At 35.4% G+C, this 22,172-nt stretch overlaps 1 protein-coding gene across 1 annotated transcript in view; it reads left to right on the top strand.

Annotated features, from left to right (window-relative positions):
* LOC110023203 (alpha-N-acetylglucosaminidase) overlaps positions 1–22,172 on the top strand; it is a 133,033-nt gene that overhangs the window by 15,139 nt on the left and 95,722 nt on the right. Inside the window, exon 4 of the mRNA XM_020722501.1 lies at positions 3,136–3,257. Within this exon, the coding sequence (XP_020578160.1) occupies positions 3,136–3,257 (122 nt within the window). The remainder of the gene's footprint in view (positions 1–3,135; positions 3,258–22,172) is intronic.

The following is a 22,172-nucleotide window of genomic DNA, read 5'->3' as shown; positions in this document are numbered from 1 at the left end:
TATATTCATATATATATATATATATATATGTGTATATATATATATATATACGTGTATATATATATATATATACGTGTATATATATATATATATACGTGTATATATATATATATACGTGTATATATATATATATATATATATATGTATAATCATATGCGATTTATTCACGTGCGGTGTCGTAACAAGATGAGTGTCCTCCCTAAGCAAAATCGACGTTCCGGACGCGTCGGTGCTGTCCGTTTTGTCATCTGGGGTCGCTCGGACGACGTCGTCGACAATGAGATGCATCAAAATTCAAATTTCACAAAGTTTCGACCCGCGATTAGAGATGCATCAAAATTCAAATTTCACAATGTTTCGACCCGCGATCGATCGTCTCAAAACGTTTATTCGAGTCTTCGACAGGTAACGGTGCAAGCGATGCGAATTGTGGTGATTGGACGTGTTGACTCTCCGAATTGCGAAGCTTTGTGCGCGGGAGTGCGAATTGTGCAGAAGGACAACCTAAGACTCTAAAGGGGATCCCTTTTGGGTTTCCTCATGTTGGTTTCACTCTTCTAAATGCTAGAAGTCGATACCACACACTTGGAACCACGAAAGAGTACAAAAGTGGATTGAATTTCTAAAATGAGACGGGTCCCATTTCTAAGGTTCTAAGATAGCCAAAGGGAGATCCCTAAGGCTAGATCCTAAACCCTAAGAGAAAGACTAGACCTCACTAAAAATGAGGTCACGAGCTTTAGACCCTTCATGAAATTCTCTTCCAATATTGCATCGAAAATACCCCTCAGCCATCTTGACAATAACTCAAATATCTCCCTATACTCCATAGCGGTTCTCTCTCGAGTCGAGGCAAAGAATTGCTCACCTAGGTCTCCTTCTCGCATCGCTCAAAAACATTTTAGCAAGTAGTCCTTAAATTCCTCCCAAGAGCGGATTAGGTATCTAGCCTCCCTTTACTGAAATCATGCCAGGGTTTTTCGTTCTAAACATAACCCAACAACCATGAGCTTTTCATCCTCATTTAGTCCATTCACTATGAAATATCGCTCCAACCGGTACACTCAACCATGTGCGTCTTCTCTATCGATACTCGACATCTTCAACCTCATATCCCCAGCATCTCTACCCCATCATCCTCTAACTCCGATGGTACCCCCCACGTATCTATGGTGAAAATCTCTTTTTCGATCATAACCATATCGCATCTCGACTTCCCTCATTCCTTCTTTGTTCTCCTTCATACCCCTTGCATGACCTATTCCCCCTATTTGGGCCCAACCTTCTATATTAGAAGTCCCTAATACATCCCCCATCATAACTCTGGGGGGAGGTTCTTGATGGTGGATGCTTTCCTCATAATGTGCCTCTCTTTTGATCTCTTTGATTTGGCCTAGAATTCTTTAGTTAAACCTTGGTTAGGGTTTGCATTTTGAACTGTCGGCGGGGTTTGGAATTGCATCTCTATAAGCTTCCCCATCATCTCCTCCAAACCCCTCAATTAGGTTTTCCATTTTGTTTTCCATGAGGAAAATCCTTCTTTCTTTGGTTGAGAACCTTTTCTCAATCCTGTATTTTATTTGCTCATTTTCTTCTAATCTCTCTTCCAAAATATCCAATTTCCTTGTTGCCATCTCGCTTAGACGGTTTCAAAACTTCTCTACAGCGTGATCCTGTCATTTGGCTTCCCACATGTCTCAAATTGCGAGTATATCGAGATTAGGGCAAGATAGCAGCTCAATCGGAAGGCTTCCGTCTTGTGTGCTGCGATGTTGTCGTTGGCTGTGTCACGAGGTTTGGTCACACGATCCCGTTGTTGATTATTGAGATTGTACCTGTGATCTTGATTCAAATTGTGAGATTCTGCGACCCGCGATGAGGTCGTTGCTTCTTAGATGACCTGCGATCCAATAGTTGCTTCCTAGATCTCCTCTAAGTTGCGATCTGGCTGTCATTCTCTTAGAAATCGAGCTCTGATGCCAATTTGATACGAATCAGAGCCAAAATCAGCGAACAAATTGCAAGAAATATCTGGGAAAAAACAAATTAGGGTTAATTTAATCAATCTCTAAGCAACCATATAAGATACAAGGGGTGATCTACAATTCAAGAAGTAGATCGACTCTTCACAAACTCTAGATGCTGCTAGCAAAAAGAACTAGAGAAAACAACAGGAATCAAAACATAAAATTAAACCCTAGGTGATTAGCCCTAATACACCCCAAAACACATTCGAACTTTTCCCTTCCCCCAATTCCTCTCCTTGCATACATGATTAGGGGCTTAACTGGTCCCACCTGGTGGCTGGAATAGTCCTAGGCAGGACTTGGGTTTTTCGCCTCCTAGGTTGGGCTAGCCAGGTTGGCTGGGCCGGTTTGTCTGGTTGGGTCAGCCCTGTCTAGTCCGCCCGAGGAGGGACTGGTGTAATAGATTTTTATCCCTTAAATTATAACTTTGACAGCCAAAGAGGCCTGATTCAGTCTCATTTTCTAATGACATGTTGGCATGCTTGATTGGTACCATGTGAAGCTTAGAATCTTTACCTTGTGATTTTACATTGTCAATGACATAATCGTAACAGATATCGTTTTATTATAAGGAAATAGCCAATATCTTACAAAGTGATGGAATAAGTGCATAATATTTTATTTATTATTCCCTTCAATATTCTAGGCCCTTTCCATGTTTGCATTCCCTTGGCCCATTGCTGTTGCCAGCAGATCTGACTTCGCTTCAACCTCAACCTTACCATATTGGTAAGGACCGCATTTTTTGTGATTTTACATCATTGCCAAATACTTTATAGTAGTTGCACTTGTAATTTCATTATTGATGCTATTACCTCAGCTGTCTCGATAAAAAAGACCATTATCCTAACTATCTTGATAGCTAAGTTCAGGGAATTGATTGTTTAATTGCTGATGATTTTATATCAGCAGTCAATCCTTGAGTTATGTGATTGCACATTTTTTTCTTGAGAATTTCTCATCAGTCACCACATTGTAGGTCGTTGATTTACCAACTTTTTCTCTATAAATTTTTTTATCTTTGTAGAAAATATTAATCACAGATCCATTATTCTTGTCTTTAATTTGTTATACTGTTTATAAATATGTCAAACTTATGTTTGACCAGATTCTTTTCCATGGTGGGATTGGAGAAGATGGGAAAAAGAGTTAGACTGGATGGCTTTACAAGGAATTAACTTGCCTCTCGCATTTACTGGGCAAGAGGCTATCTGGCAGAAAGTTTTTAAGGTAACAAAAAGTTGAATCCATTTGTGTTGGGAGCATGCTGTCTTCATTTTTCCTCACAACTATGTTATGTACCGTTTAGCTTTTTACCTGCATTAAAAAGTGCTCTGAAGATATCATATCCTAGTAGTCGTTTGTTTACTGATCAGGCTTATTTAGCTCATTTGCTCATATCTTAGTCTCACCCATTCAATCTTATTCTTCTTGAAGATTGACCTGAAAAAACTCAATGATGATAATTTAATGGATATGGTGTGGTTTTTCATTCACGATGTTCACCATTTATTACTGCCATTAAGTGAACAAAATACTATTTTATGTTGAGAGAGTTGGTGTGATAGAAGGGATTATGTTTTGATTGACGCTCTGCACAAAATGTCTAAAGAATTCCTTGTTCAATACAAACAATTAATTGGGCCATATCATCCTACAAAATACCAATTGGCCATAGATCAATTACGAGGAGTCAAACCAAGCCATACTTGAACTAAATTGAGTCTGATTAAGGCCTTTTTTTAGATTCATTTCTATCAAAGATCAAATTTATCTTATTTTTAATTTGACTTATTTTATTCGTTTAATTTATCTTCATTGGGACATTATTTAGTTTAAATTTAAACTTTTTTTTAGATTGGATATGATTAGATTTGCTTTAAGATAATTGTCCTTGTATCTCTATATAATCAGGGACCCTTGATTTATAATTGAGTCGTTGATTGATTGATGAATGAATGAAATTTGATTAATATAATTGAGTCGTTGATTGATTGATGAATGATTGAAATTTGATTATTTGCAAGGCTTTATTCAAGTAATGCACTTGGATTGCTCCAAGTTGTGCGCACGGTTGTTCCTCTCTCCTTTTTTCAAATTTGATATTAGAGCCTTACATAAGTATTCATATCAATGCCTCACTTTAATCCTTTTGGCTCTAAATTTATAAACTTGCATTTTGCATCTCTTCATCCTATCCAAAATTGCAAGATCAACTGTGACTTTGAATTTATGATTGAATCGTTGATTGATTGATGAATGAATGAAATTTGATTATTTGCAAGGCTATTTGCAAGGCTGATATTCAAGTTTGCTCAAAGTTGTGTGCGTGGAGTTGTTTTTTCTCTTCTTTTATCAAATTTGATATTAGAGCCTTACATAAGCATTCACATCAATGCCTCAATTTAATCCTTTTGGCTGTAAATTTATAAACTTGCATTTTGCTTCTCTTCATCCTATCCAAAATTTCAAGCTCAACCATAACTTTGATTTTTGTGCTTATACACTTAATAAATATTGCTCATTTTTGCCCCATGTTCCTCACATTTTCACCTGCAAAATCTTCCTTATATTTGCCATGCTCTCAAACTCACTTACCTGGTGCAAACCCATACTCACATTCTCATGTTTCCACCCCCGCATCCAACTTCATGCTATTGCACAAAAAAGAAAAAAATATTTCACATATTTTGCTTGCTCATGTTCTCCTTGCCTCTCAAATTGCAACTGCTTCAACAGTGCCAAATATCATAATTTTTTCTTGGCCCTTGTTCGCTATCTCAGTTATAGTCCCACATGTGACTCAGCTAGCTTGCAATCACTTTGTTCACAACCCCTACTTCACACACGTCATTCAATCATCGCTCACAACTATACCTGCATGTGCCTGCATTATGCTTCAATCCTAACAAATTGCGGTTCCTTCTGTCTAATTTTTTTTTCTGAATCCATTCTTTAAGAACTCTGTTTGCAAATCTGCAAGTACAGCAGGTGTCACCTTCGATAGCTGCACCTTTGCTTCACTGCTGGTCATCTAATGTTGGTTACCACTTATCCAACAATTAAAGGAAGAATTTTACCTTTAAGAAATGCTTGATCCTATTGAGATAAAGTATAATCAGCGTTAATATTAGGATACTTGTGTATCTACGGTACATCTTATAACTTTGTGTGAACAACTATATATCTATTTTCACTTAAAATCAACGTAGCCATAACCTTGCCTATTTCCTTACATGGTAAGCTTACATGCAAGTTAACTGAGTGCTCTACTAACTATTATGTTATTTTAATCTCAAATATTTCTCACATTGTTAAGGGCTTTGAACTTGATTTTATATTGGAAGAAAATTGATTAATTTCATTATCTGCTAATAATTAGTTCAAGTAAATCTATCTTCCTATTACTACGATATCCTACTAGGTTGCACCTGTGTGCTATATTGTTTTTTGCAATCATGCCACTTATTCATGAACAATTCCAAAATAAATTTGATCAATATCTTACCCAAAATTATCAAACTGAATGCTATATCACCAGCTGATTGATTGTTAATGAGCAAAGAGTTAAATCCTTGGAAGTGAACTTACACGGAGCACCATTAGATTATGTACTGGCATATCCACCTCAAAATACATGATGGGAAACTTGTTTGTACAACTGGGTGCGCCAATATGGCATCTGTTTTTTGATTAGCCACCATACTCAAAAAATTTTATACCTAACACTTGATTTGATTCTAGAATTTTTGACTAGTTATTTGAGGATTTAGATTAGGTACACAACACAACAGACAATCCTGCTCAACCAGAAGTCATATCCAGACTTGTCATTGTCATCTTTATAATAACATTCCTGACCAAACTCGCCTTCACCAGGAAATAGACCAATATAAACCAATCAACCAACCTCTCTTAGAGCACTACTATTGGTCATAATTTTCCCAGTGATGATTGTCATTATTATTCTTGAAATGTCAAATCAATACTCATATTGAATGGTGTTCGTGACCTTAATGCTTGTTTAGATTGGGATCCTGAGATAAAGAATTATTTGCTTGGGATAATGTGAATGGCATGTAATGTGTCAAATTTGTCAAGTTGAAGTTGTCTAAGTCAGTTAAACAGTACTAGAATATCATTAAGCTTGACTTAAGGAGCTGCGTTGATCTATATAAGTGGGCAAAGATGAAAGGAATTCTAAGGTAGAGTCATTTAACTTTTCACCATTGAGATGGTTTAATGAGGTTCTTTTGATTTGTAGGCATTATTCTCAGCCAATTATTGGTTATCTTGATTATTTTAAGGAGCTTGAACTGAGTTATGATATTCTTGAGATTAACTATATGTGGATCACTAGATTTATCAATGACCTTTGTCTTGAAATAGGATTAGGAACACATGTAATAACTGAAAAATAAATAAAATAAAATGAAATATAAGAAATGATTTATAAGAGGTTTAGTGGCGGTTCAGATATAACCGTCAAGGGAATTTCTTTTAGGAGGCAAATGTCTCATTTTTTTTGAGTCGAACCAGATAGATAACTAACGGGATTTAATCGCTTGTTTCAGAAAGAGAGACAACGAGAGATAGAGATTGATAGAGAGAGCAGAGAGTGAAGAGGAAGAGAACTGAAAAAGGTAGAACCGTGCGATCGAGAAGAAGAAGATGAAACATAAGAAGTAGAAGAAGTTGAAGGAGTAGGTCTCATAACCTGAGTGTATTTGCGTGCGTCACGACAATGAAGGCGATTCATGCGTAGATGGAGGAGGAAGCATTGTATGGCTTTTGTCGCTCTTGGAGAGGAAGAAGATGAAAATTTAGATATCTTGTGAAGAAGTTTTTTTGCGGAGAAGGGGGTAGATCGAGCAGCTTCCGTGAGAAGAGGAGAGCGACTTCGTACGAGATAAGGGGGATCGAACTCTGTAAGTAGGCGAGTAATCCGATTTTTTAAAGTAGTTTTAGTTAGATAAATTTAAATAAAAAGTATGTTATAATTCTGACATTTCAAGGTTTATTAATTTAAAAAACAAATATTGTAATTAGAAGATTTTGTGGGAAAGAGGAGCTTCACATGTGAGCCGATCCAACTGTGCGAGAAAGACGTTCCAAGTGTGTTGTAGGTTGAGCCGAAACTAATATTATTAGATTTATTAAGTTCCATGGCCGTTATTATTTATTGATTCCCCTTATTTTGTATTGTGGAGTTTCCTTTTTTTATCTTTATTTTGTTTTTATTTCATTGGTTGTGCTTTTATCTCTTTCCTTACTTGAGTCCATTTTAATTGGGTTTAAATACCCCTGTTGGTTTCAATGGAAAATATGTTGCCTTGATCACCAATTCAACATGGTATCACAGCCATGTCTCTAACCCTAGAGGTTCCATCATAGCCGCTGGCCACCTGCAGTTCTTTTTCCTGACGTTTTTTCAGATCTGTATTTTTCTTCCTTCGATTACAGATCTGCCATTTTCTAGCTCAACAGTTTTTAGATCTGCATAATTGAACACAGACCTGGAAACAACCTTGAACTGCTCCAATGAACTTTCGTCATTGAACATAGACCTTGAAATAGTCGTGAACTTCTCCGTGAACTGCAGTTATTTTTTTCTGCCATGAACTACTCTTTCTGCAGTTTTTCAGAATTCACTTGTATGTGAATCCCTTCTTGCTGTGCACTGTTTCTGCTGCTGATCCTATCAGCCGCAGGCTCCAACAAACAGCCGGCCTTCCTTCTACCTGCAATTTTCTTTTGCCAAACCAGCATTTTTCTTTTGTCATAATACTACCACAGAGTTCATCGATGGATCAACATCTCAACATTTTTTTTTGGCTCAGTCACAATTATGGCGGATTCCTCCAACTTTGAACCACTTTCAGAAGGTGTTGTTGATTCCACCGGAGGGTCAACTCCAAATTCCACTCCCTTGAAGTCCGAAGAAATGGAAACCAACTTGAATTTCTTAATCACAACTCATAAACTGAACAATAATAACTTTCTCCAATGGTTTGAAGTGGCGTTGTTGTTCATCAAAGGACGTGAGAAGTTTGATTACCTCACAGATATTGTTCATGAGCCTCCAAAGACTGACCCGACTTATGGGGCTTGAGAAGCGGAGAACTCCATGGTCATATCATGGCTGCTCAACTCCATGGAAACGTCAATTGGTCGTTCATACATGTTTCTCCCTTCAGCTGGTGTCCTTTTGACGGCTGTTTGTGATATCTACTCAGATGCAGGAAACTTTGACCAACTCTATGAGGTGTTTAAGAAAATTCGAGAGACATAAGAGGGGTCAAGGACTGTGACCAAGTACTATAATGACTTTGTTGTACTATGGATGGAGTGTGACCTGTACTATGACTACACATGGGATTCTCCAGCCGACCTTTCTCTCTTCCAAAAGATTGTAGAACAGGATCACATGTTCCAATTTTTGGCTGGTTTTAATAAAGATCTCGACGAAGTCAGAGGTCGTATTTTGTTGGGACCCTCTTCCCTTTGTTCACGCTGCCTTCACTGCGATTTCCCGAGAAGAGAGCCGGAGACTTGTCATGCTCAACACTTCTACTCCTTCAGCCGAATCGTTCGCCTTGATATCGAATCGTGCTCAGCCCTCTTTCATGCCCTCTCGGACCGATCACCTCCCTTGTGAATACTATCACAAACTCAACCACTCGAGACAAGTGTTGGACGCTTCATGGTAAACCAACAAACAAATTTTCATCCAAATACTCTGCTACCAAGGGTCTCATGACGACGTCCGAATCTACCATGATTTAACCAACTCCTACCTGGAACATCCCGAAATACTTCAAATTCCTGAAAAACCTTGTGGAGCAATTGATCAAGCTACTTGGAGCCAATCAATTATCTGCAAGTGCATCTACCTCCCACGTCCGACAAGGTAATCTTCCTATGACCCTCACGGTTTTTTCCTTCTCTAGTCCATGGATTGTTGATTCAGGTGCCACATATCACATGACTGGATGCTCGCATGTTTTCTCAACTTATTATTCATCCTCCGGGAAAGATATTGTCAGAATTGCCGATGGCTCTTTTAATTTTATTGTTGGTAAATGATCGTTTGTACAAACGATTGGTTTAACTTTGAAGTCTGTTTTACATGTTCCTCTTTTGCAATGTATTTTGTTATATGTCAGCAAGTGAATGAATGATATTAATTGTGTTGCTAATTTCTTTTCTGATGATTGTGTTTTTCTAGTTCGTCGTTTGTGGTGGAACTGTTAAGAGGGTAGCTGGACTTTATTACTTCCAAGAGAAGAGCACAGGGAATGAGGAAACAACTCTCAGGAGTTGCACCTTATCTCGAGTTATTGAATGTCACATTATGTTGCACGATCTTTTGGGTAATCCTAGTTTCCAATATTTAAAAAAATTATATCTATTGATTTTTTCTAATAAAAATCTTTCTAATTTCAATTGTGAGACATGTTAATTAGTCAAGTATCGTCGGGTCCATTACCCACCCCTCACACACCTTTTGCTCCTTTCTCTCTCATTCACAATGATCTATGGGGACCTTCTCACATTCTTAGCTACACTAATAAACAATAATTCCTAACTTTGATTGATGACTACACTCGAATGACGTGAGTCTACATTTTAAAAGATAAATCGGTGGTTGCTGTCACCTTCCAAAACTTCTACACCTTCATTTTAACTCAATTCAAAACTTCTATTAAGGTACTTCAGATCGACAATGCCCATGAGTTTTTCATTTCTATTTTGAGTGAATTCTTGGTGAGCAAGGGCATTCTTCACCATAGCTCGTGTAATAGCACGTTTCAACAAAATGTGGTACCCGAGAGGAAAAACCATCACCTCCTTGACGGGCTCGCTTTATCATATTTCTATCCAATGTCCCTAAACGGTTTTGGAACGATGTCACACTCATTGCCACCTATCTCATAAATAGAATTCACAAGTTCTGAACTCCCTTAGTCGTCCTAATTTCATACTTTCCTGTCAATCGGATCTTCTTCACCTTAGACCTCAAGATTTTTTGATGTACTGCTTTTGCTTGGAACACTTCCCTCAGAGTAAACTTGATCCTAGATCCATAAAATTGATCTTCCTTGGGTACTCAGCCACTCAGAAGGGGTATCAGTGTTTCAATCCTACCATTAACAAAATTAATGCAAGTGTTGATGTTTCATTCTTTGAATGTGTTCCCTATTTTCGTAGCTCGACCTTAACTGAGGGGGAGCTTGGGTTCTTAGACGCTGTCCCTTTTCCTACTCTTTCGAATGTTTTTCCCATTGTTCCTTCCATTGAGGAGTCCTCTATTCCGGTAAGTACACTATCCAGTGAGTCCTCTGATTCGGTAAGTGCACCATTTAATCTTACTATCCGTGTCTACACTCGATGCACTCATCCCAAGGCTCCTACTCTGGTGTAGGTCGTCAACATGAGAAAAATATATTTAATTTGATTTAATATATGTAGTTTATAGTTTTGAAAAGTGACATTTTAAGTTTTGAAAATACAAGACCTAATCGATCTTGTACAGAAAGTAGAATTTATGACATCATTCTGGTCTGCGAATCATTTATTTTGACCGACAAATTTCACTATCTATTATAAAATATTAGACAGAATTTATATTAAGTGAGTTTTAAAGTTTCTTATAAGGACAAACTCTTATAGTTAATTATATCTTAAATGACCGAAGTCACCTAAGAAAACTCTATTCCTCTATCCAATACAAGAAATTAGATATGTTTTATATTAGTTGGGTCCTTAAGTTCCTTATAGAGACAAACCCATATATTTAATCACATCTTAGATGACCAAAATCATCTAAGAATACTCTCAATTAAGATCAGTGGTTCTGCTTTAAAAATTTTCAAAGTTTAAGTTTTCAGGGATTGACGTAAGCAAGTCAAAAGGGAACGAGTCAAAATAGGAACATTTATTTTCAGGAGTCAAACGAGTGAAGAGTAGGGGATGTGATGGACCCTAGGGAAAACCTGATGACTTCCCAAACTATCCTATTGTTTGGCTTTAATTTTAAAAAGATGTTATTTAATGTTTTATTCTGCCAATTTTATTATTTATGGCTTATGTTTATAGGATCTTGATCAAGCAAATAGCCTAGAAAGATAAGAGGTTTTATGTAGTACCGAACAACAATCTCAGAGCCTAAAGCGAGTTAGGACTTATGTCGCACAATATGATTGTGCAGGAGCCTAAAGATAAAGTAAGGATTTATGTCGTGCTAGACGAACTACCTCGAAATCCTATGATTTTTTTTTAATTCTAGGGAATGGTTTAGCTGATATAGACTTATTTTGTTGTTGTATATCGTCACCCCCCCTGCCCCCGTCTGCTTCAGCTTGCCCCGAGCTCCTTGTTGAATCAACTCCAAGTGTGAATTATGTTGTGTTCATTTAGTTGAGATGTTCTGAACGTCTAAATGTTTAAATTGCATATGGGGAATTAAAATTTGATTAGAGCGACACTGGTTAGGATCCCACAGTTCCCTTATTCAAATACTATTATTTTTTCTTAAATTTACCTAGTGTAAATGAGTTATTAAACTTGTTTAAACTGAAAAATCTCGTTAGCAACCGTAGGTTTCCTCATTCGAGGAATTCTGTTAAATCTAAAAGTGGTGTATTATGTTAATTGTTTTGCAAAGGTTTAATCTTATTTTTTGCAAATTGTTTATTTTAATTTTGAAAATTTTATATACTAAACATGCATAATATATTAAGGCAGTGGTAAATAAAGTGACAGAAGAGAAGTAAACAAACAGTAAAAGCGTATCTATCATCTCCTAGCTGCCTCTGCTGAAATGTTAGTATTATAACATGCATATATTTTAAAATGTAAATCAATTAAATGCAAACTAGGAGAGAGATTGTTCACTGACGCGATATTTGATGTCATTTGTTGCATCCGCTTTAAATTGATTCTCGCAATTATCCAATGCCTCGATCGTGATTTATGTCACAAAGGCACACCAAGAAGTTGGTATGAGAATTCGGTTCAATAAAAGATTGTACAAACTAATGTATGAATGTACTAGTGAAAAGTATGTAAACAATCGAGTGCATTGAGTATGCATGTCGCCCAATTCCAATGCATTTGAATATTTAATACTTAGGCCTCACTTACACAGATAATACTCATTTCTTATATGTTTACATATCTCATACTTAAGCTTACTTTTAACATTTATTTTTACCCAAAACTTTCATAATATATCAAAAGATCATTAATGGAACTTCTCATGCATGAATACAAGAGGTGCACATGTAAAGGACAAAGCTTTTGGTGTCAGATATGTAAATACATAGCCATGGAGTAAAGCATACGTAAGTCAACCTATATAGGAAACAAACCTATGCTTAGCCCATGACAAACAATTCAAATTTGCTTTAAAAATGATACCAAATCTATCATGTAGTTCATCTAAGATAGTCTTTCATGTAAAAGTAAAATAATGCTTCCAACTTTATTTCAAGCATATCATCCGATTCTCCTGTATCTACATCCAAACTTGATCACCACATTATCACTTCCCGAATTTCTTTTATGTTATATCAAAAGTGTCATCAAGGTAATCTTTCATATATGATACACCTAAAATATAGTATTTATGTACATATTTTTATACCTATTTTTGAGATATTGCGCTTTAATGAAAGGTATTTGTTTGTTTTTCTTTCAGTTACAATCAAATGAATGAAAAATGGTGAAAGGAATGACATAATGATCAAATTTGGTGCAAAAATGAACTGAGGCATCAAAATGATCAAATTTGGTGCAAAAATGAACTGAGGCATTTAAGCGCCCAAGATTGACGCTTACGTGCTAGTTAAACAGAGAGAGCCGCGCCAAAGCGCTAGGTACCCTGCGCTTAAGCGCCAGAAGTAGTTATTTGATGATTCATTAAATTTGAACAAATTTTTGAAGAGGTGTTTGAAACAACCTTTGGTAAAAACGTGAGAATGGTTAATGAACACAAAAATTCATTTAATTGGATTTTGAAAGGTGGCAACTTCTAAAAGATTCATTGAATGAAGACACATTTTAAAAAGACATCGAGACACCTCTTGGATTTTTATTAAAGAAGACTTGGATCATCAGAAGACGTGCACCATCAAGGGAAGAGGCTAATCGCCAATCATCATCCATCCAACCAGAGTAACCACCATACGCCTCCGTCGACCACTTATTCTTTTTATTTTGAGTTTTAGTTTGTATTGTGAGTGAAGGAAGATATTCAAAGGAACTTCAAGACATTTGGTGGAGATGATTTGAGATAAATTTTTATTTTTATGACTACATTTGATTTTACTTTAGACTTCTTGTTTGAGCGCATGATTTTTACTTTCAAACTCAATTGTGATTGTTTTTTCTCCAAGAATTATGAGTAGTTTTCTTTATCTTTTTCTTTAAAATGATAAGTGATTAAGTATTAAAGAAAAGTTGTGTGAAGTATTAGACTTTAATGTTGGAAGAAGTTGTGATTATTTTAAATTTTGTATTTCATTTATTTGTTGATTTGTCCAATTAAGATGTTAATACCTGTTGTGAGAACATGTCAGATCCGAGATAGTATTGTCTCAGCCAACAAATTGTAAGAATCACATTTGATTTCATGGGTGAGAATGTAGTTTATGGGGTTGAATGCAAATAAATAGGAAAATAAATTTTGAAGGGTATAAAATTAGATGACTTTAGAGTGACAGACTAAAACCCCCAATTTAATTTATAGTTTTAGGTTTTGATACGAGATGTTAGCCCCCAAGTGGAGGGATAAGAGAGAACTCTAGAGTGAGAGCTAGTATATTCCCCATCGACCAGGTCTTCAAGAATTGCTCCAAATTGGCACAACACAATTAGAATGCTTCCACAACAGAATTCCTATACTTGTTGATTCATGATAAGGGAAAAAAATATTTTATTCATTTTGCCTTCATCTTGCAAGTAATTAGTTAAGTTAGTTAGTTGCTTATTTTATTTTCAAATTATCAAAAATGACAAAAAAATTGAACTTTCATTCTTATTTTAATATTTAGAATTTAAGTAAGGATATTTAGTAGAATTTTGTTATATAGTTTCTTCTATATTTAAGTAAGAATATTTAGTAGAATTTTGTTATATAGTTTCTTCTATTTTATAAGTTGCATACTGTAGTTTTCCCTGTGGGTTCGATATTCGGGGCTTAATAAAAAAATCCTATATTACTTGATAACGATATATATACTTGCGTAGTATCCCATATTTAAATATTATAACTGTATTCTTATTTGCTTCGAAGTTGAGAATTTACCTAGCTTTTGCTTGACACTAAATTTTTGGTTTTGTTGCAAAGTAAGAATCATTATTAAGTAAATTAAGCATATAATCGCATACATAGCAATTTGACATCTATAAAGATAATCGCGATCAATATACATGTATAACAATATGTAAATAACCAAAAGTATCTGATATGCATGTCATTCGATTTTTTACATGTTTACATAATTTACACCCAAACCTCATAGCATATTAAAAATATCACAAATTCAACCTCTCATGCATAAACTAAGCAATGCATATAAAAGAAACTAAAACTCAAGGTGTTAGATATGTAAACACATAATGATTACCGCATATGAATCACCAATAATAAAGGAAAGCAATAATACTCATAGAAGTGCACCCAACGGTATTGCCAAACCTTTTGATTTTTATGTATTCATGCATCACATGTACTTTGTTCTTTTTTTGATATATTTCCACCAATTGAATTTTGATAGCATATCAAAGATATCATTAGTAAAACTTCTATACACAACATCCAACTTTGATGCATTTACATATCTAACACATAAAGCTCAAGTTTCATATATGCATGCTATCGATTCAAATGACATGTGTATAAATATGAAATTTTAAGTATGAGTTATGTGAATACATAAGAATGACATGTATTGCATGTAGATGCACCAACATAAAAATTTACCTCCTGGATTTGGAATCCCATCTCGACAATCAAATGAAACAAAATAGTATGTCTGAACGAGTAACACAACATAAGGATCACATAAATTCCCCTTTCTATATATTTTTCTTACTTATCAAAGCATTCTATGAATCCAAAAGGAATTCATAATACTAGTGACTTATGAAAAAATTCATGTATTTATCAAATGAAGACTTACCTTTTATAAGTTTTTATAGGCTCTGCACAACTTAGCGAAGAAGAAGCTTATGTTTGCTTGACACCTTCGCGGAATGAGACAACTATTCGGTAAACATTCGATTTGGAGATCACCTCGCAATAAACACAAAAAAAGAAAAGATATATGTGAGTATGTGTTAGCTCCAATGTAAAGTTATAACTCTTAAAGAGTTTGCAATTGGGAAAAGGTGACATTTGCATGCATGCCACAACTCTTATGTGTTCACACATCTAAACTCCAAACTTTAATTTATACATGTATGCCCCTTTACCTTGTGCATGAAAGGGTGCTTTCCACTTTGGAAAAGTGATACTAATGTCATTTTTGTGTGATGTCAAAAATCTAAGTGTATTGTGAATACGCACTGAAGTCAAAAATCTAAGTGTCGTGTGCGTGAACGTGCGAATTGTGGCGTTCGTGTATTGTGAATACGCACTGAAGTCATATTGGGCTTTCTAAGTTTTTTAAATCCTATGGGAACTGTCTTTGGGCCTCAACGTGCTGGTCCTAGCCACTTAACCCAATCGGTAATGGTACATGATCTTAGCTGCTCCACCAGATGGTGACAACTTAAAACCACTCGACCAAATGGGGATGGCTTGGGCTCACCCATATGAGGCCCCATAAGGGAGTTAAGAGATGGTTTGAGCTTGTAAATGGTGTGGGTCCCGCCACTAATCCTTTAAGATAGTCACTGGGAAAGTCCTAGGGCTAGATCCTAGGTTCTATGAAGAGGAAGAGAAAGATCTCAAAAATGAGGTCAATATCTGGAACTTGCTATCTCCTTACAGGAACTTGACTCCAATCTAGGCGACATCCTCAGCATGACCCCTCCTCCGAATGAAGTGAGTTCTCCGACTAAGGTGTAAGGTATGATCCCGCTATTTTATGGCAAAATGTCTCCTTCCCTAATTTATTTTTGTCCTATAGAGCATTTGCTACTGCCTTGACGGACCGTAAGATCCCATCTACCATTGAGATTGCTTTTGCTGATCCAGCCTGGAAAACGACAGTAATGGAGGAAATGAATGCCCTCCGGCGGAACTATACATGGGACGTCGTTGATGTTCCTCAATGTAAAAAAAATGTGAGGTGCCGATGGATTTCAACATCAAGTTCAACTCTGATGGATCCTTTGAACTTAACAAGACACGATTGGTCGCCAAAGGGTACTCACAGGCCTACGGATTGACTATGAAGAGACATTTACTCCAGTGACCAAGTTATACACTATTTGGGTATGTTTTTTCTTTGCGGTGAATCTGGATTGACTTTTTTTCCAATTAGATGTCAAGAATGCGTTCTTGAATGAAGGGCTTATATAAGAGGCATTCACGTCTCCCTCCCTCCTGGTTTTGACTCTACTGCCTCCAGAGGGCAAGTATGCAGACTGCGAAAATCCCTTTATAAACTAAAGCTTTTTTCAAGGGCCTGGTTTGATGCGAAAATCCCTTTACAGATTAAAGCATTTCCCAAGGCCTGGTTTGACAAAGTCACGTGCAGACTGCGAAAATCCCTTTATAGACTAAAGCATTTTTCAAGGGCCTGGTTTGATGCGAAATCCCTTTATAGACTAAAGCATTTCCCAAGGCCTGGTTTGACAAAGTCACAAAGGTGGTTATGGGTCATGGTTTTACTTAGGCTCAGTTAGATCACACTCTCTTCTTCTGAAATTTCTCAAATGGCCAGGTAGCTATCCTTATTATTTATGTTGACAATATTATTTTTACAGGAAACGATCTCCCAACATTGGAATCCTTATTGCTAAGTCATTTGAAATGAATAACTTGAGATCTCTTTGGTACTTCTTAGGCATGGAAATGACTCGATTATTTCGGGGCATTGCCTATCTCAGCGTAAATTTGTGGTTGATCTCCTGATAGAGAACAAATTATTTCGGGGCATTGCCTATCTTAGCGTAAATTTGTGGTTGATCTCCTGATAGAGAACAATCTTCTTCTGTGTAAACCCATGGCTATTCCTATGCATCCCAACAAAAAATTATCTGACATTTTCAATGTTGTGCTAATCAACAAGTCTCGCTACCAATGCCTTGTGGGAAAACTCATACACCTCGCCCATACTTGCTCGACATATGTCACACTGTTGGTATAGCGAGTCAATTCATGATCGACGTTCCACCCTGGGGTATTGCTCATTTTTATGGGGAAATCTTGTCACAAAAAAAAAGAAACAATCTGTGGTTGCTCGGAGCAGTGCTGAAAATGAATTTCGATCCATGTCCTTGAGGATCTGTGAAGTTCTCTGGTTACACATCATGCTCTGTGAAATTCGATGCCAACCTCCATCCCGGTGCAACTATTTTGTGATAATAAGGTCACCATCAGTATTGCTCATAATCTAATCCAACATGATCATATGAAACATGTGGGGATTGACAAACACTTCATTAAGGAAAAGATTGAGTCATGGGAGATTTGTGTTCTTTTTGTGTTCTCTAGTGGTCAACTAACAAATATCCTCACAAAAAATCTTCTTTATCCTTTGTTCGATGACTTAAATTCCAAGTTGAACATAGATGACATCTATGCTTCAACTTGAGGGGGAGTATTAGTAATGACATCTATGCTTCAACTTGTGGTGGAGTATTATATTTATTTATTTTCCATAGCCATCATTGTTTATTAATTCCCCATATTCTGCATTATGGAGTTTTCCATAGCCATCCTTGTTTATTAATTCCCCATATTCTGCATTATGGAGTTTCCTTTTTATCTTTATTCTGTTTTTATTTCTTTGATTGTGTTTTTATTTTTTTCCTTGAGTCCATTGTAATTGGATTTAAATACCCCTCCTTGTAACAATGAGAAATATGTTGCCTTGATCACAAATTCAATAATGCATGTAACAATGCTTACAAGATTGACATTTAATGGGACAACAACATTTCCGCTACTTTATACGTAGCAAATTTGACTCATTGCTATGAGGAACCATAAACTTTAACTACAAAAGATGGGGTTGAAGCTCCTCAATTCCCCGAAGACTGATGCAGGTGCGTCTCCCGCACAAGATGCGTGATGGGCGGCCTCTTGTTGCCAAACCGGGCACAATTGTTACATGAACCGGTTCATCCCAAGGGAGGATGGAACCACATGATTACTCATTCTTGGGGAATTGCCACCTAACTTAGGGGGCCCCGGTATTATCTATTATAATAGTAGTTATATGTTATTTTTTGTGTTTTAGGTCAGTTTTTGATTCAGAGTTTTTTATTCAGATGTTATGTTGTTGGCTCCTTTTTCCCATGCTAGGGATGTATTTGAGGACAGTTGGTGCTCCAAATGTATCCCGCTCCAAGGTGGTGATTGTCTCTTTTGTTGCCTCTCTTTCCTGCGCTCCTCTACTTGTCACACTCTCTAGGAACCCTCTGCTTGCTGCTGCACCCTCCCACAACCTTGCCGCCTGTTGACGCACCTTTCCACAACCGCTTGATTGCTTTCCAGTCGCCAAACCACCTTCTCCTTGCTGCCGCTAAACCTCCCTACCACCTACAACTCTCTGTTTCCACTATCTTGACACGCAACTCACCACCGTCAACCCTCGCCCTAAGGGGTCTTTTGTATATGTGTCATTGTTTTCCTGTTTTTTAAGCGTCTTGTTTGTAACCCTCCTTGGAATTTCAACAATAATTTTAGCATTCCATTGTGATTTTGGGTTAACTCAAATATCACTTATTAATTTATCTCTTGAATCTAATTATTCTTAAGACTTTTTTTAGGAGAGCATTTATGTGTATTGGTTCCCAAAGCTTATGCTTTAGAGATCATCTCATTTGATTGATCCATGGGACATTCTATTACTTCAATTTGGGTTGTTTTTCCATATCCAAGTATTTATTTCTTTAATTAACCCATTTTGTACTTGCTTGGCCCAATTTTTTTGTAAATTGCTTAAGGTGGATAATGCCATGGCTAGGCTTTCTAGGCCTTCAGTTGTTAGGATACTGATTGAATTGTATGCTACTTCCCCTCCAATGAAAATAATTTAGAGTGGTTCCATATATATTGGTTTTAGCTGAAAGCTAATTTTTATGGCATTCTTCTTTAATATTCTTCCTGGTGAATAATTAAGCATAATTAATGAGAATACTTTACAGTGTGCCTTGAGCTGAAAAATCATAAGCATCCTAATAGTGGTGATCTTTCATCATATAAGAACCCATCTTCTAATGCAATGGTGGCATTTTCAACTACTTCTAATCTAGTTTACATTGAACTCTAAATCAAATTTGAGATTTACCTTAAAATTTGTCACAACCCAGCACAGGAGTTTGAAATTTTTAAAGCGAGAACGGTTGGTCGGATAAAGAAAAACTATCTAACCGTTTTATTTCATACTTAAAATAAAATGTAAAACATAAAAGTGTCATTCTATTTATAAAATTTAAATTTACAACCGATTTGTATAGATTTTTAAATATTTATAAGTGACAAAATAAAACTAACACACAATACTTATCGGTTTGTGCTCCGCAGCGTCTGCACACGTATTCTCGGGGGTTTGTCTAGCCTAAAGTTGTTTTCCTGTAAATGTTAGTAACTAAATGTTGAATTAAAACTACTTAGTTGGCAAATGTTTCAAAATGATAATAATTCTCATTTTAAGCTATTTTGTAAAATTACAGTAAACAGTAAAAAAGACTATGAAGTAACAGGAAGTGGTAAAGAAATCACTTTCATTTACTTTCATTTATTTATGTTATACTTCTCATTGTTGGGAGTTACCGTCTAAATGTTAACATGTTTTATGTTGTACTTTTCATTGTTGGGAGTTACCGTCTAAATGTTAACATGTGTTAGTATTTGTTAATATTTTTCAAGCCACCATAAAGGTGGGTAACCATTTTCATTTTCATTTTTGTGAACGGAGATGTTGCGTTTTTCTGTTAGTACCATCCAGGGGTGACTCCTATATACAAACATTTATCATATTTTATTTCTGTTCTTGCATTGAACATTTAGAAAAACATGAATTTTTACATTTTAAAAGAAATGTTGAAAAACAATAAAAACATAAAAACATGAATTTTTGCATTTTAAAAGAAATGTTGAAAAACAATAAAAACATGTATAAATAACAAAACTATTGTAAAATAAAACTATTTACCCAACAGTACAGACTGTTGGCTGTTTTTTCCTTTCAGTGAAACTAGTTCTTAGGTGTGCCTATAATCAAAATTTAAATATAATTAGCTTATATTCAGAGCTAATCTTCTTTCATATTTATTCTTGATTTATTGTTATTATTTTCACAATTTATTATTATTTACATATACCTATAAAAATATAGCGTCCAAGTTTTTTTTTTTTTAAAATACGTGACTAATCGATTCAATTATATTTTTATCTTAATATTAAGCAATCTCATCAATTAGTATTTTTATATACTATAAAATATTGAATTCAAATAAATTGCTTTTGTAAATTTTTTTTAACATGCTTAACTTAGAAACAATTTAATTTGGATTCTAAACTTAATTTAATTAACTGCCATTGCCAGTCCCAAGACCAGATGTGAAAAATGGTGGGTTGGGTTAGAAAGTCGACATCGAGCATAAAATTTGTCGGAAAACTCATGACATGAATTCTTTTGATCATTGTGTAAGTGCTAGGGCGTCCCTTGGAAGCGACGCTCTATATAGTCTGAATACAGTGAAAAGTGTGCAAGGGCTGCTACACCGGCGCTTGGTTGTAGTGTTAAATAAGCAAGAGTTCTCACATTACGATGGTTGTAATGTTAAATAAGCAAGAGTTCTCACATTACGGATGAATGTGGGTAAAAAGTTAGTCTATGAAACTAATGAAATTAATATTAGAATAAGATTTTGAAATATAGTTACTCTCAATGGTAATTAATGGAATTAGTCGATATTATGATTCATAGAAAGATGAATATCTTATTTATTCAAGAAACTAAATAGGTTAGAGAAAGGCTAAGGAGATTGATAACTTAGGTTTTAAACTTTAGTATTCTTGTAAGAGTTGCACTAGAAATGGTGTAGGAATAACTATACACTAGAAATGATGTAGGAATAACTATAGATAAGAGCTTGAAAGATAATGTTGTAAAAATTAATAGAGTTGGAGATAGAATTTTAGCCCTTAAGATTATCATTGATACTAAAATTTTTAATATTATAAGTGTTTGTGCTTCTCAAGTAGGTTCAGATATAGGGTCTAAAGATAAATTTTAGAATGACGTAGAAGACTTAATACAAATGATACCTCTTGAAGAAATAATTTTTATTAGAGGAGATTTAAATGGACGTGTCGGTAGAGTGGTAGAAGATTTCAGAAATATTCATGGTGGCTACGGTTTTGGAGTGACTAATGAAGAAGACAGAGTCATTTTAGATTTTGCTTTAGCGTATGATTTTGTTATTACTAATAATTTATTCAAGAAAAGAGATGAACATCTTATTACTTATAATAATAGATCTAATAAAACACAAATTGATTATTTTCTTATGAGAGGAGATCGTCAAGATTGTAAAAATTGTAAGGTTATTCAAAGTGAGAATTTATGTACCCAACATCGTTTATTAGTTTTAGATTATAAATTGAAGAATTGTAAAATAAAGTGTACTAGGACTCATCATTATAAAATCAGATGAGTAAACTTAAAAGACAAATAAAATTATTTCTATGAATAAAATTCAAGATTTTAAATTTTGGGATATTCATGATGAAACAAATGCTATGTAGGATAAAATAACAAACACTATTAAATAAGTAGCAAAATATGTACTTGGAGAATTAAAAGAAAAAGTTTCTATAAATAAAAATAATTGGTGGTGAAATAATAATGTGCAAGAAAAGATAAAATATAAGAAGTTATGTTATAAAAATTGGTTTAAATGTAAAAGCTTAGAGAACTGGGAAAAATATCAAACGACCCGCAGAGAGTCTAAAAG

This window comes from Phalaenopsis equestris, unplaced genomic scaffold (genome assembly GCF_001263595.1).
Source record: "Phalaenopsis equestris unplaced genomic scaffold, ASM126359v1 Scaffold000223, whole genome shotgun sequence".
In the NCBI taxonomy this organism is placed as follows: domain Eukaryota; kingdom Viridiplantae; phylum Streptophyta; class Magnoliopsida; order Asparagales; family Orchidaceae; genus Phalaenopsis; species Phalaenopsis equestris.
Note: the sequence above shows the minus strand (reverse complement) of the source record. Positions and strands in the feature narration are given on the sequence as shown.